Source organism: Typopeltis vanoorti, chromosome 18 (genome assembly GCF_054136105.1).
Source record: "Typopeltis vanoorti isolate ZY-2024b chromosome 18, IOZ_Tvanoo_1.0, whole genome shotgun sequence".
NCBI classification, from domain to species: Eukaryota; Metazoa; Arthropoda; class Arachnida; order Uropygi; family Thelyphonidae; genus Typopeltis; species Typopeltis vanoorti.
Window position 1 is genome coordinate 90655486 of NC_143566.1, and position 15856 is coordinate 90671341.

The 15856-nt window shown below is 35.5% G+C and overlaps 1 protein-coding gene across 1 annotated transcript in view; it reads right to left on the reverse strand.

Annotated features, from left to right (window-relative positions):
• The window catches only part of LOC150096928 (glutathione synthetase-like), a 183713-nt gene that overhangs the window by 121506 nt on the left and 46351 nt on the right, over positions 1-15856 (reverse strand). The window contains exon 6 of the mRNA XM_090408052.1: positions 5814-5887. Within this exon, the coding sequence (XP_090264178.1) occupies positions 5814-5887 (74 nt within the window). The remainder of the gene's footprint in view (positions 1-5813; positions 5888-15856) is intronic.

Below are 15856 nucleotides of genomic sequence, written 5' to 3' on the forward strand. Positions count from 1 at the left end.
AAATGTGGCTAATCCTATCAACATAACCCAGTCTGTCTTGCAAGACAGATATATATAAGATATATGCAAGATATATATATCTAAATCACTTAGGGAATTGAAACAACGTAGATCCGAATATAAATTAAATTATACTTTAATAAATATTTCCGATATTTCGGCAACGTCACATTGCCATTTTCAAAAGGAACTTACAAAAAGGCAGGTGCACACAGGCTCTAACAATACAGTAACTGAGAATGAAGATATGAAGCTATCGTTCTCCTAGAAGTCCTGATGGTGCCCTCTGGCGGGCTAAGTAGGCGTTCTTGGCCGTTGGGCTGAAGGTCTGCTGATGTATGCCTCCCAAATTTGGGGCAGTCGCATACAACCAAATTTGTTGAATAAATATCGGAAATATTTATTAAAGTATAATTTAATTTATATCCTCAACAAATTTGGTTGTATGCAACTGCCCCAAATTTGGGAGGCATACATCAGCAGACCTTCAGCTCAACAGCCAAGAACGCCAACTTAGCCCGCCAGAGGGCACCATCAGGACTTCTAGGAGAACGATAGATTCATATCTTCATTCTCAGTTACTGTATTGTTAGAGCCTGTGTGCACCTGCCTTTTTGTAAGTTCCTTTTGAAAATGGCAATGTGACATTGCCAAAATATCGGAAATATTTATGAAAGTATAATTTAATTTATATTCGGATCTACGTTATTTAAATTCCCTAGTATAAGCCTGTCTACGAGAATGCAAGATATATATAAGTTTATATATACAAGATAAATATATGAGCAGGATAAAATTAATTTTCATATTGAAAAGAAGAAAATGTAAGAAAGATTTAAAGAGAATAAAAGTTGAGCAGCTTTCAGATGTGAACTGTAGACTAAAATACACAAATATTATTCAAGAAAAAATGAAAGAGTTTGCAGGCAGGAACCAAACTTTGGAGATTCAGTGCCAAGCCTGAAGAAAACACTGACTGATTCAGCCAGAAAGGCTGAATCAAGGTTGAGGAAAAGGTTGAAGTTGTCTGTGAGGATAGAAAAATCAGAACTCCATAGTGGACACAGGAAGTCGTGTCCACTATGGAGTTCTGACTTTTCCTTCACTGTGAGGCAGTGAAGGAAAAGAAGAAAGCATATCATAAGTTCCTTGCAAATAAGTGAGTTTGTGCTCTTAGCGAATACGACACAAATGTAAGAAAGCTAAACACTGTGTAAAACTGGCTAAACAAAAGTCATAGGAGGACTTTGACAAGAACATAAAAAATAAATATCAAGAAGGTGGCAAAATATTCGGGAGATTGTTAAAGAAGCTTAGAAATGGTGGAAAGAATGCTGTAAAAGGAGTTAAGTGGGATAAGGATGATAAAGGTGACATGAAAACTAAGAAAAAGATATCCCTGAAGTATGGAGTAATTACTTCAAAAAATTGCTAAACGAAACAAGCAGTGATAGCACAGTGGTAAACAAAACACTCAGCAGGCAAACAGTCAGGAATACATATCCATACTTGAAGTAGAAAAAGCCATCAAAAGCCTGAAATGTGGAAAGGCAGCAGGAGTAGATGGTATTCGAACAGAAATGCTAAAGTATGGAGGTATAAGTCGTACAATGGCTGCACTGCATAGTTCAGAAGACCTGGACAAAGGAACGAATTCCAGATGATTAAAGTAGAATTCTCATAATACCCATATATAAAAATGGAAATGAAACTGATTGTGAGAATTAAAGAGATATTTTCATTACTGAGTGTTCTTGGTACGATATATGCAAGTATACTTGAGAAAGGGCTGAGAAAGATTGTGGAAGAGAAGTTTGGTGGAGAACAAGCTGGATTCAGGCCAAATAGAGGTTGTCAGACTCAGATTTTCACTTTACGACAGGTAGTTGAGAAATCATGGGAATATAACAAAGATCTGTATTTAAGTTTTGTAGATCTGGAAAAGGCATATGCCAAGAGAGAAGCTATTCCAAATGCTACAGTTATATGGTGTTAATGAAGCATTATATCAAGCAATACTTAGTCTTTATTTGAGTTGTAAGTCAGCAGTTAGAATTGAAGGAAGTACAGGAAGATGGTTTAATGCTTAATCTGGTGTCAGACAAGGATGTACATTATGCCCTCTTTTATTCATTATCTATATGGATCACATTATGAAGGAAAGTGGTATTAAACTCGATATCAAAATTGGAGATGTTAATGTCAGCTCTTTGCTTTATGCAGACGATGTTATACTTCTAAATAAATCCACTTCAATTCTGCAAGTTTCCCTGACTAAATTGAATAAATGTTGTAATAGATATGGTATGAAGGTCAGCAATAAAAAGACAAAGACAATGAAAATAGGCAGAATCGTAGAAAATGTCAACTGTGTTGTGAATGGAGAACCTGTGGAACAAGTAAAACATTTCAGCTACTTAGGCACGATTTTTACTGAAGATGGTATATTAAATATGGAAATAGACAACAGAATCAACAAAGCTGGTATGGTAGGAAGTTAACTGAATAAATTCATATGGAATAAGAGAGAAATTAGTCAGAACACTAAATTAGCTATATACAAGACAGTGTTCAAACCAGTTTTAACTTATGGATCTGAGAGCTTGGTCAGAAGTAAAACACTTTACCAAAGACTAGAGACTGCAGATGAGAGTCCTGAGCAAGATTAGAGGTGTGAACAGATGGCATCAATGGCAATATCATATTAAAAACAAGGATATTAGGAAAGAACTTGACATTGTCAGCATCCAGGAATGCATTAGCAGAGCTAATCTCAGGTGGTTTGGTATGGTCACTTAAACAGAATGGGCAAGGAAAGATTAGCAAAACAAGTGTTCTCTGTCAGGCTGGCAGGAAAAAGACCCAGAGGAAGACCAAGATATGAGTGGATTGATACAGTAAAAAGTATCTTAGAAGATAGAAATATAAGATCTGATAATGTTGGAGTCTTCACAGGTAACAGACTGATTTGGAGGAAAATTGTAGATAGGAAGTTAGTAATGATGTAAATTTTTCATGTACTATCGTATCCTGTACATCCCTTGAGGGTATCTATCAGGAATTTGATGATGATGATGATGAGATATATAAGTTTTGAGAAAAATCCTTGCTAAGATCATACAAGACAGGCTAGATATCTTCAGATTAAAAAAAAAAAAAAATAGAAAGAAAAAACTATTACAAAAGTTTTTCCCATATCCTATATAACATTTGAATATCTAGATCATTAAAACCAAAGCATTTTTCATTACTGAATGAGCTAACAAGTACAACACAATTTATAACAAACTCAGGAGAATACTCTAATGTGGAAGAATGATCTTGAGATCAAAGAGTGTCATATATATTCATAGTGTCAGAATGGATCACTGAAGAATATGAAGCTTTATCCAATAGTTGGTAACACCGATTACAGAGTGCTTTCGCTTTCCTGGTAAATACTTAATTATATTGACATTCCAATTAAGACAGGTTAAATGTTGATGTAGAAAACTATAAATTATGATTAATTTATGTATTGTGCAGAAATCTAAATTACAGTATGAAAAATAACTGACTATGCAGACTAAAGGCAATTCAAAAGAATTTTATCGTTATCCTGCAAGTAAAAGAAAGAATTATTGCAGAAGAATAAATTTACTGAATGCAGTCGGTAACCTAGTACCAGAAGAGATGAGGTGGCTCAAATAATGACTGTTCACTTTACCAAATCTATCAACCTGGTGTATGGTAAGAGTACATATAGTATACACTATGATGATAGAGAGAGATGAATGAGAAGGAGGCTCTAGAACTGTTGGATAATCTGGATAATAATTCAGCAATTGGGACAGATTGCTAAAGGAATGTTCAGCCGAACTGGTTAGGAGGTTGAAATGTTTGTATAATTTCAGTTTTAGATCAGGAATGAAAAGAATGCATAATCCCATTGCATAAGGGTTGCAAAAACTGATGTGTCTAACAACCAACCTATCAGTATCTCTGGAGTGGTGAAGAATTTAGAGAAGTTGATAAGAACTAGCACACAGAAACAGGTTGACAGACAAGCTTTACTTGGCAAAGAACAGCATGAGTTTACTAAAATGAGGCACGTCTGAGCAGTTTGCTCATATTTTATAATAATGTCACATTTTGGATAAAGGGAATGGATATACTGTGATACTGTTGAACTTTTGGTAAGGCATTTGATAGGATACCACCTGAAAGGCTGTTGCATAAACTAGAGATGATGGGATTAGAATATGAACTAGTGGCTTCAATAAGTGAATGGCTGATGGACAGGTATCAGAAAGTGGTATATGGGGGATGTGAATCTATCAGATTTAAGATGATCAGTGGTGTGCTCAAGGGATCAGTACTTGAACCATTGCTGTTTAATCTATACACTAATGATGCTGGAAAGGGACTGATAAGAGATCGTTAGTTGTTTGCTGATGCAAAGATAGGTAGATACTACTAATATACAGCATTTACAGAATGATTTGAATAAGCAGGAACAGTGGGAAAATGATAATGGCTATCAGTTCAATGTTAGTAAGTAAAAAGTTGCACTTTGGCGTGATGTGATATCTAACATTATATTATATTGGTGGGATTATGATTGGAGTAAGTGATGATGCTAAAGATCTTGGAGTTATCGTGGAATCGTGGAAAGAAAGTTGAAGTTCAAAGGTCACATAACAAAAATTGTAAATACAACTCAGAGGATAACTGCAATGTTGAAACAAACATTGACATGTAAGGATATGGAAGTCATTTGCCTCTTTACAAGGCCTTGATACGACCACACCTGGACTACTGTGTGCAGATTTGGTCTCCTGGGTTTCAAAAAGATAAGGAGCTGTGGAAAGGCTGCAGAGAAGAGTAACAAAGATGATTTCAGGATTATGGAATGTAGATTACAAAAACAGATTGAGGGTAGATGGACTGCAGTCACTCGTAGACAGAAAAAAAAAAAAAAAAAAAAGGGTATATGATAGAGGCCTATAAACTTTTGAGAGAGTATTATAGAATATTGGTTGATAAAACTTTCCTCATATGGAAAGTTGGGAGAGGACAAGGGGAGCATAAGTTAATTAGAAGTTTTTTCACTTGGCTATGCTACCATTTATGTATTTGGTTTAATTCCTTTATCCAAGTGTAAGCAAACAAAGTATGTGACTGAAATATTTTCAGGACTGGAGCAACTCGTGGCAAAGGTGGTATAAGTTCTCATCACTTGCCTTAGTATCCCATAATGCAGAGCACATCTCCTTGCACCATGTATAATGCTATGCATTAAGGGAAGGATCACTACCCAGATTGACCTTTACTGAGGTCTGATCAGTGAGAGCCAGACCCAGAGGTGGTGATACTAAGGTGGAAGTAATGGAGAAGTCATATTTCAATATGCCAGTTGCCGAAAAGTGTCACACCTTATAAATTCTCTAGATTAGAGATAAGCTGGTGGACATTTTTTCACTTGGGTATGCTACCAATTACAGCCAAGTGAAAAAACTTCCAATTCATCTGTGGGCATCTGTGGAAGTTGAGCTTGTGTGCAGTAAAGAAAGGGATATGAGCTATATTTTTCTCTCAGAGCCATGAGTGAGTGGAACAGTTTGCATGTTTAAGTAGTGAGTACATCCAGTATAAACAAGTTTAAGAAATGGTATGGAGCTGGTGTGGATGATGCAAGGTCTCCCTAGAGGAGTGCTCGAATCCCTGGAATTCTAGTAATAATAATAATACACACAATATAAATTGTATATACTTGTGTGTGTGTGTGTGCATAAATAGATATAACTGCAACAGTTTGAAATAAATATACTTACTCTTTCTGACCGTATGCTTCCCATGCAGATATCATTCCTTGTGCCAACTGATAAACAGCATCACTGAGTGGAAGCTGCAAAGATCACTGAAAATGATATTATTGTAATCAAAATCCATAATAATACCTATTTCTTGTTACAGACATGGAAAATTAACAGCTTCATATTACTCATAAATAATACTTACAATGGAATTTTTCTGTTTTCCTTTCCCTTTCTTCCAATACATTTAAAAAATAAAATAAAATCCCAATGCTTTATCTTGACCTTAAAGGGAAGCAGCCTGTTTTAGCTCTAACTTTCTGGAAATTGTTATACACCACATCTTAACTGCCATTTATCTCAAGATATTTGAAAACTATGATCAAATATTAACAATTTATTATTTTTTAATGATAATGCTGTCACTAATTAAGATGTAATATATACAAGATATATTGTTTTCTAAACTCAGAAAGATTGAGGAGAGTCAACAGTAAAAAGTGTGAAAATAGCATAAATATTCACATTATTATGAATAAATTCCACACTTACAGAGACAGCTTCAGAGTAATTTAGACATCTACATTACTAATACACTGTTGTTTGAAGTCACTGATCTATTTCCACTAGTCACACCAGTTGATGTACAGGTATAGGAAATTATCTATCTACACATGATAGCCACTGAATTAGAACCCTTTATGCAGATGTACATAAACATCACTTACACAGAGAGAGAGTGTGCGTGTGTTATTTTTTTTTTAAATATATTAATCCCATACATGAAAGGAGGTCAAACACCTGTAAGCACATCGGTGCCATATATGGAGTGCAGATGTGGACTGAGAAGTTTATTTTTTTTTTTTTTTTTATTTATTAATTATGTTTTTTTTTTTTTTTGAAGAGCTGCAAGTTGCAATTGTTTAGGAATACTTAATGAGGAAGGTTGTTCCAGGAGACATAGGTGGATGGAATAAAAGAGGAAGAGGAGAAGCAGGTTTGGTGTTTGTAGTTGCACAGTAAAGGGATGCTGGGAAGCTGCTGCTCTTGTATAACAAGTGCAACCAAAAGTGAACGAATGATAGTTGCCAATTCACTGGACCAGCGCCCATGGAAGTCTTCTTCTTCTCAAGGATTAGGCATTTGCCTTTTCAGAGAGTAGATTGTTTGCAATATTTCTAGGTCTTCTATTCAGGATTTTACTGTAAATTTTGTAACCTGTATTTAATAAACTTATTCTTCTGTAATTTCACACCATCTCTAACTGCTTTCTTAAATCTACTCTATAATATAAAATGATAAGTCTTTTTTTGTAACGTTTTTGTGTCACATTTTTTATCAAGTTATTTGAAACGTTTTGAAACTCAGGGGCTACCCTGAGTGTCAAGTCTTCAAAATTCGAGTCATCAGAATTCAAGGAGAACTGACCTACCAGTCCGGAACTCGGGGGAGGGGTTAGCACCAAGAACCCCCTTTCCAGTCTTCAAAATTCGACTCCTCAGAATTCAAGGAGAACCAGCTCCGGAACTCGTGGGGGGGGGTGCCGTAGCCATCAGGGGGCAGAGCCCACCTAGTATAGATATAACCTTAACTTTCAGCCAATCTGATGGAACGTCACGTTTCCTCCAATAGTTATTATTAATTTTAAGAATCTGTAATGTAAATATTCTCTGCCATATTTCCAAAGCTCTGTGTTTATGCCATCTAATCCAATTGATTTTCTATTTTTTGATATCTTTATTGCTTCTTTTAGTTTTTCCAATTTTAATGGTTCTATATCAGTACTGATTTCTTCATTATTATTTTCCGTTATTAAATTTGGGTCATACCATAAATTCATAAAATATTCTACTCATTTTTTTCTCTTTTTATGTTGATTTCTGCTGTACCTCTTTTGTTCGTTGTTTAATTTCCTTAATATTTTGTAGGATATGTCTTATCTTCTTATTCTATTTTATTAATAAATCTGTCCCAGGAATCTTGATGAGCTTTCTGTATTATGGTTTTAGCTATATTTCTTCTGTCTCCTTTGTATGTTTTTGAAGGAGTAATTTATATGCCATTTGTTTCGATTTTATTTTATTGCATTTTCTATATCCATGTTCCAGATTTTTAATGTTTTTCTTTTTAATATTTTATTTTTCTTTCCAAGTACTTCAGAGGCTGCTTTATGGATTATCTTTATTGAAATTTTTATTCTTCTTCTATATCTTCACTGATTTGAGCTTCTTTTCAGTAATCTGTTAATTGTGATAAATATGTTAAAGTCATACTTTCTATACTTGCTCTATTTCTTGTTTTTTCTTATTTACTTCCTTTCTCAATTTTGCTAGTATTTCTATGTTAGAGACTACTAAGTAATGATCCGAAAAAATTCCGATCCTCTGTAAACATGTACATCTCTCTCATATGTGAAGCTATTTTCTGATTAGTAATGATATAATCAATTATAGATCTTGTTCCTCTGCCATTCCATCATCATCAAATTCCTGACATGTACCCTCAAGGGGTGTACAGAATATGATAGTACTACATGAAAAATTTACATCATTACTAATTTCCCATCTACAATTTTCCTCCAAATCAGTCTGTTACTTGTCAAGACTCCAACATTATCAGATCTTATATTTCTATTGTCTAAGGCACTTTGTACTGTATCAATCCACTTATATCTTGGTCTTTTTCCTGCCAACCTGGCAAGGAACACTTGTTTTGCTAATCTTTCTTCGTCCATTCTGTTTAAGTGACCATACCACCTGAGATTAACTCTGCTAACGCATTCCTGTATGCTGACAATGTCAAGTTCTTTCCTAATATCCTCATTTTTAATATGATATTGCCATTGATGCCATTTGTTCACGCCTCTAATCTTTCTCAGGACTCTCATATTTGCGGTCTCTAGTCTTTGGTCAAGTGTTTTACTTCTAACCCAGCTCTCAGATCCATAAGTTAAAACTGGTTTGAACACTGTCTTGTATAGCTAATTTAGTGTCCCGACTAAATTCTCTCTTATTCCATATGAATTTATTCAATTGACTTCCCACCATACCAGCTTTGCTGATTCTGTTGTCTATTTCTATATTTAATTTATTTACCATCTTCAGTAAAAATCGTGCCTAAGTAGCTGAAATGTTTCACTTGTTCCACAGGTTCTCCATTCACAACACAGTTGACATTTTCAGTGATTCTGCCTATTTTCATTGTCTTTGTCTTTTTATTGCTGACCTTCATACCATATCTATTACAACAGTTATTCAATTTAGTCAGAGAATCTTGCAGACTTGTAGCAGATTTATTTAGAAGTATAGCATTGTCTGCATAAAGCAAAGAGCTGACATTAACATCTCCAATTCTGATATCATGTTTAGTACCACTTACCTTCATAATATGATCCATATAGATAATGAATAACAGAGGGGATAATGTAAATCCTTGTCTCACACCAGATTTAACATTAAACCATCTTCCTGTACATCCTTCAATTCTAACTGCTGACTTACAACTCAAATAAAGACTAAGCATTGCTTGATATAATGCCCCATTGACACCATATAACTGTAGCATATTGAATAGCTTCTCTCTTGGCACCCTTGTCATATGCCTTTACCAAATCAACAAAACTTAAATACAAATCTTTGTTATATTCCCATGATTTCTCCACTATTTGTCGTAAAGTGAAGATCGTCCTGACAGCCTCTATTTGACCTGAATCCAGCTTGTTCTTCAACCAGCTTTTTTTCCACAATTCTTCTCAACCGTTTCTCAAGTATACTTGCATATATCTTACCAGGAACACTCAGTAGGGATATACCTCTGTAATTCTGACATTCAGTTTTATTTCCCTTTTTATATATGGGGTACTATGAGAGCTCTACTCTAATCATCGGGAATTCATCATTCTGTCCAGGCATTCTGAACTATGCAGTTCAGCCACTGTAAGACTTTTATACCACCATAATTCGACATACTCCTGCTGCCTTTTCAAATTTCAAGTCTTTGATGGCTTTTTCTACTTCAAGTGGAAATGATTCCTGACTGCATGCCTGGTCAGTGTTCTTTTATCACTGTATTGTCATCACTGCTTGTTTCATTTAGCAGATTTTCAAAGTAATTACTCCATACTTCAAGGATATCTTTTTATCCCGTTTTCATGTCACCTTTATCATCTCTAACTCCTTTTACAGCACTCTTTCCTCCATTCCTAAGCTTCTTCAGCAACCTCTAGAATATTTTGCCACCTTCTTGATATTTATTTTCTATGTTCTTTCCAAAGTCCTCCCATGACTTTTGTTTAGCTACTATTACACACTGTTTAGCTTTCTTACATTTGTCTCTGTATTCTCTAAGAGCACAAGACTGACTTATTTGCCAGGAACTTTTGATATGCTTTCTTCTTTTCCTTCACTGCCTCTTTATCTTCCTGTGTCCACCATGGAGTTCTAATTTTTCTATCCTTGCAGACAACTTCACCACATGCCTCACTGGCTGAATCAATCAGGGTTTTCTTCAAGGCTTGCCACTGAATCTCCAAGGTTTGGTTCCTGTTCTCAAACTCTTTCATTTTTTCTTCAATAATCTTTGTGTATTTTAGTCTACAGTTCACATCTGAGAGATGCTCAACTTTTATTCGCTTTAAAACTTTCTTACATGTTACTCTTTTCAATATGAAATTCAATTTTATCCTGCTCAAGACTAAATCAATAGTGATCACTTCCAATTTCAAATCCTCTGTACACTCTGGTGTCCTGCACCAAGGAGAAAACATCACTATCAACAATAACATAGTCAATGAGACTTTTCTTATTCCTTGCCTCTTCTCTCCATGTGAATTTGTGCACATTTTTATGTTGGAACATGGTGTTAGTAATAACCAATCCGTGTCCTGAGCAGAAATCCAACAGATATTTGCCATTATTATTAGCTTTGCTCTTTTCTCCAAATTTTCCCAAAATATTTTTGTATGTCTCACAATCATTTCCTACTCTGCTATTTAGATCCTCAACAAGGACCAACTTTTCCTTTTTCATTGTGTCAGTTGCTTTTTCTAAAGCCTCAAAAAATTTCTCCACTTCTACCTTAGTAGAACCTTCTGTGGGACCATAGGCACAAAAAAGTCTCATTGTCCAGTTCCCCATTCTCATATCTGCCCACATGACTCTACTTGAGACTGCCTGCCATTCAAGAAGATTAACCTCGTATTTTGTGTTGAATACTATGGCTACTCCTTTTCCTTGATTGTCATTGCCTGAATATAACATTTTGTATTTATTGCTCAGAAAGATCTCACCAGTTGTCTTTTTTGTTTCAGTCACCCCTATTATGTCAATCTGGTACTTATCTAATTCCTCTGCTAGCTCCATTTCTTTGCCATTCAGTCTTCTTATGTTGATAGTACCGATCTTTAACTCTGGTGATGTTGAGTTGGGGTGTGTTTTCATATTTTTCCAGTAGCTGACTTTTCGCTGTTCGCCCTGGTTCCATGGCGAAAACAACGGGGGGGGGGGCTTTGCTATTCCATGTATATTTATTTATTCTTCTTTATTCTCTTTATTCTTCTTTTTTTGAAAAAAAGTATTGATTATTTAAAAAAAAAACATTGAAAAAAAGTATTGGTTATTTTAAAATTATTGAAAATACAGAAGTCTAATAGTTCTTGACACCACTGTTATTCATGCAAATATATCCATGAGAGGAGACTGAAGAATATCGTGAAGAAAAACTGCTTCCGAAGTGTAAGATATTTTCACAGGAGATGTAAAGAACTAGGTGTGAATGTGTCTAAATCTACGATGTTGAGACGACTTCACAAATTGGGTTTTAAATCATGTGCCTAAGACAAAGCCGCTTATAGCTTCCAAGCAAAAGGCAGCTCAAGTGCAATTGTGTAAGCAAAGACTGTGGGGTCAAGAGAACTGGAAAAAAGTACCTTTTAGTGATGAAAGTATGTTTTGTGTGTCCCATCAAAAGAATGCATGAAATTTGCAACCCTTTCATGGTATTTACTTGTATGACTGCAGAGGATGAAGATCCAGGTAGGCTTTGTTTTGTGTACAAAAGAGTCAATTCCAAATTGACTCTGTATTTCAATATCAAGAAATTCTTGAGCACTTTATGTTAACAGCATCGGAAGATTTATGTGATGGTGATTTCCTCTTTCATCAAGATTCAGCTTCTTGTCATATTTCCAAGACCACTACTAGATGGCTCAAACAAAGGCAATGTAACTACTTGGCTAGCAAACTCATCAGATTTAAACCCCATTGAGAATTTGTGGAGAATTATGAAGAAATGTATTCAAGAAGTTGCTCCAAGAGACAAAATGAACTTGTTTCTAGTCTGCAGACCATATGGGCATGTTTTGATAAAAAAGACTGTGAACCACTACTAAACAATATGCCCAACCATTTAGGAATGATGCAACAAAGTACCAATTATAATGTTGTTTCTCTTTGACTGTAATTTTTGTGCATTTATTTTCACATTATTCTAATATTTTGAACCATGTTAAAAATTATTCTAATTTTGTGAATGTTTTCAAATAACAGTTTTCATATAATTTATATGCCATTTTTTATGTTTTTACATGGTTATATAATCTACAAAGTAAGTAGATTTAGATGATGCTAATTCATATCTGGTAATAATTATTTTCTATGTAATAAATTAGAATTTCAAATCATTCAACATATTTTCTTTGATTAATCTAATTTTTTGATTTGGAGATGTAAAAGAATTTACCTACCTAGGAAGCCTAATAACATCAAATGGGAGAAGTGGAAGAGACGCGAGAACAAAAATAGCACAAGCAAAAAAAAAAGGCATTTAAGGAGTGTGGCCCTCTACAAATCAGAGACATGGACTCTCCAAAAAAGAGACAAATCAAGATGTCTAGCAGTTGAGATGTGGTGTTGGTGCCAAATGTTGAAGATCACATGGACAGAAAGAGTTACAACATGAAGAAGTATTAAGAAAATAACAAGGCATGCTACATATGTTAAAAAAAAAAAAGGAGGAATAACATGATAGGACACCTATTAAGACACTTAGACTGGACTACAAATTTCATTGAGGGTATGATGGAGTTTAGACCAGATAAATTGAGATCAAGAACCCAATATAGAATGACAACTGGACAAAGCTACCAAACTAACAGCACAAAACAGAAGATCAATATCAACAGCCCCATGCTACCTGCCCACCAACTATAGTTTGAGGAGAGAGAAGAAGAAACCGTTTTTTCTTCCTATACCCAAGTGTAAGCATTTATTTAACCTTGGTGTCTTCTTGGATCTTGCTCCAACTGATGAGACTTCAACAAAGGTTAAAACTGGGTAGTAACCCTTCCATTAATTCAAAAGTATTATGGAATGCTGCAACAACTGATGTGAAGTAAACAGCTCTATACAGACAAGTAGTGAGGTTACCTCATGCTTATGCTTACCCTTGGATATAGGATTAAAACAAATTTTTTTTACATTTTTTTAAATTTATTTTTTACATAGTCTGGAAACCTGCTGTAGAGACCAAACAAGTCACTTTCTAGCCACCTCCAATAAGCGGGGAAGTGGTCTCACACCAGGTGATGAAATTCAACTATCACCTAAAGACAATCTTCTGTGGGTTTCTTTTCCACAATTTTTCTTACTCTTCTCAAGTATAATGCATAAATCTTACCTAAAATGCTCAGTTGGGAAATTCTCCTGTAATCCATATAGATCTAAGGAATGGTACTTGGAACTTTAAGCAATCCTACTACTACTACTAATAATATAGTATTTAACCAGCCTGCTTGGCCAAGTGGTTAACCTACCTGCTCACCAACACATTTGAATAGTGTCACAGGCAAATAAAAGGAAGGAGTAGTGACAGCATTCAACAACAAACATGGAGTTAAATTTATTGAATTTCAAGTAGTTTTGCAGACAAACATCAAAATGGGGAATTGGACATGAAACTTATTTGTGTCTATAATCCCACAGAAACTTTTCCTTAGGAAGAAGTAGAGGACTTTTTCAAATCAATAGACATAGCCGCTGATAAAGAAAATGGAAAAGTTAGTCCTTATTGGAGATCTAAACAGCAGAGTAGGAAATGAATCCCAGGCATACAGAAATGTTTGAGGAAGAATATGGAGAAATAGCAAAGATAAAATGAAAAATGTTGACGTGTGATGTTAGCGGTTCAGGTCAGACAGCTAACATCACACGTCAACATAAAGATGTGCACACATTCGCATTCTAAGTGGCTATATACACTATTTACCAATAACCGTCTGGACACTTTAGCAATTTACAATTGATACCAGGAGGTGAATATCAGGTATGCCCACCTTTGGCTTTGATCACCTCCTGCACTCTTTTCAACAGTGTGTGTGGCAGACATCAGGTGGAATTTGTCTCCATTCCTCCATTAAAGCAGCACTGAGTTCAGTAGCAGATCAAGGATGTGCTGCTCTAGACCTTAATCGCCACTCCAATTCATCCCACAGTTGTTCGATAGGGTTGAGGTCAGGACTCTGCACAGACCAGGACAGTCGATTAAAACCCATTTCTTCATACCATTCCATAACAGCTGCGGCTTTGTAGAATAGGGCACTGTCGTCTTGATAGTAATACAGGTCCATTCTATAAAAACTCCACTGTGCAGGCAGCACTTGATTATCCAGATAAGATGCCTTTATGGAAACATGGATGACCAGTGGTCCCACTCAAAACCAGCTGAATGCACTCCACACCATTACTCCTCTACCACCAAACTTTACTGTGGGAACAAGCATTCACCAAGCTGCCTCCACACCCTACGATCAGACTGGAAACAGGTGAACCTTGATTCATCACTCAAGAGTACTGTTTTCCACTGGTCAATTGTCCAGTTCACATGCTCTTTGCACCGGGCCAGACAAGCCACCTTGTTCGTTGTTGTGATGTACAGCTTGTGTGCTACTGCTCTTCCATGGAAACCCAGTAAATGGAGTTCTTTTCGTACAGTATTAGTGCTCACCATGGTGTTACTGGCACTCTAGAACTGATCGTGGATGGTCTGTGCTGATCGTAGCCAGTTTTTAAGTGCCACCTGTTTTAGCACACTCCTGTCTGTCCATCATTTTCAGTGGCTGCCCTGGGTGTTTTCCTGCACTAGTGATGCCAGAACATCTCCATTTGTTGATCGCATTGCTAATCACTGATTTTGGATGCTCCAGTTGAGTGGCAATGGCCATGCCACCAACATGACAGCCTATGATAATACCTCTCTCGAAGTCACCGAGTTCATGTCGTGTTACCATACCACTTGTATTCAACTGATATGATGAAATACTGCTTCCTACTATCAGTATACCAGTTTTAATGTTATTAACAAACCTGGAATGTTCTATAACTTCAAATAACAGGTGTGTCTGGTCAATTATTGGCAGATAGTGTATTATTGTTGATAGTATTACCTTCAAAATATATGTTAAGGATACAAGAGTACACAGAGGATTTGAAATTGGAAGTGATCCATAATATAAAACATCAGATTTCAAGTCTTGTGTTTTGTATTTTTATTGCTGATTTTGATTACAAATTTATTACAGCAGTGATTCAATTAGTTAAGAAATCAGCAATAAAAATACAAAACTATAGAAACAGGCGAGAATAACAACTGCATCTTGAATGTAGAATCTGTAGAACAAGTAAAACATTTTACCAGTGCAGATGACAAATTAAATATAGATGTACATAACAGAATAAGACTACAGCTGGTATGGTAAAGAATCGATTAAATAAACGTATATGGAATAAGAGAGATTAGTCAAAAGCTCTCAACTAGCTGCACACAAAAGTATTAAAACCAACTTTACGTTATGGATCTTAGATTTAGGTTAGAAATAAAACAGTTGATCAAAGACTGGAGATCACAGATATCAGAATTCTGAAAAAAGGGGGAAAGTGAAAAGATGGCATCAATGACAGTATTTTATTAAAAATGAAGATAACAGGAACGAATTGTCATTGTTAGCATTAGGAATGTGTGAGCAGAGCTAATCTCAGATGATATGGTAACTTAAACAAAATGGAAGA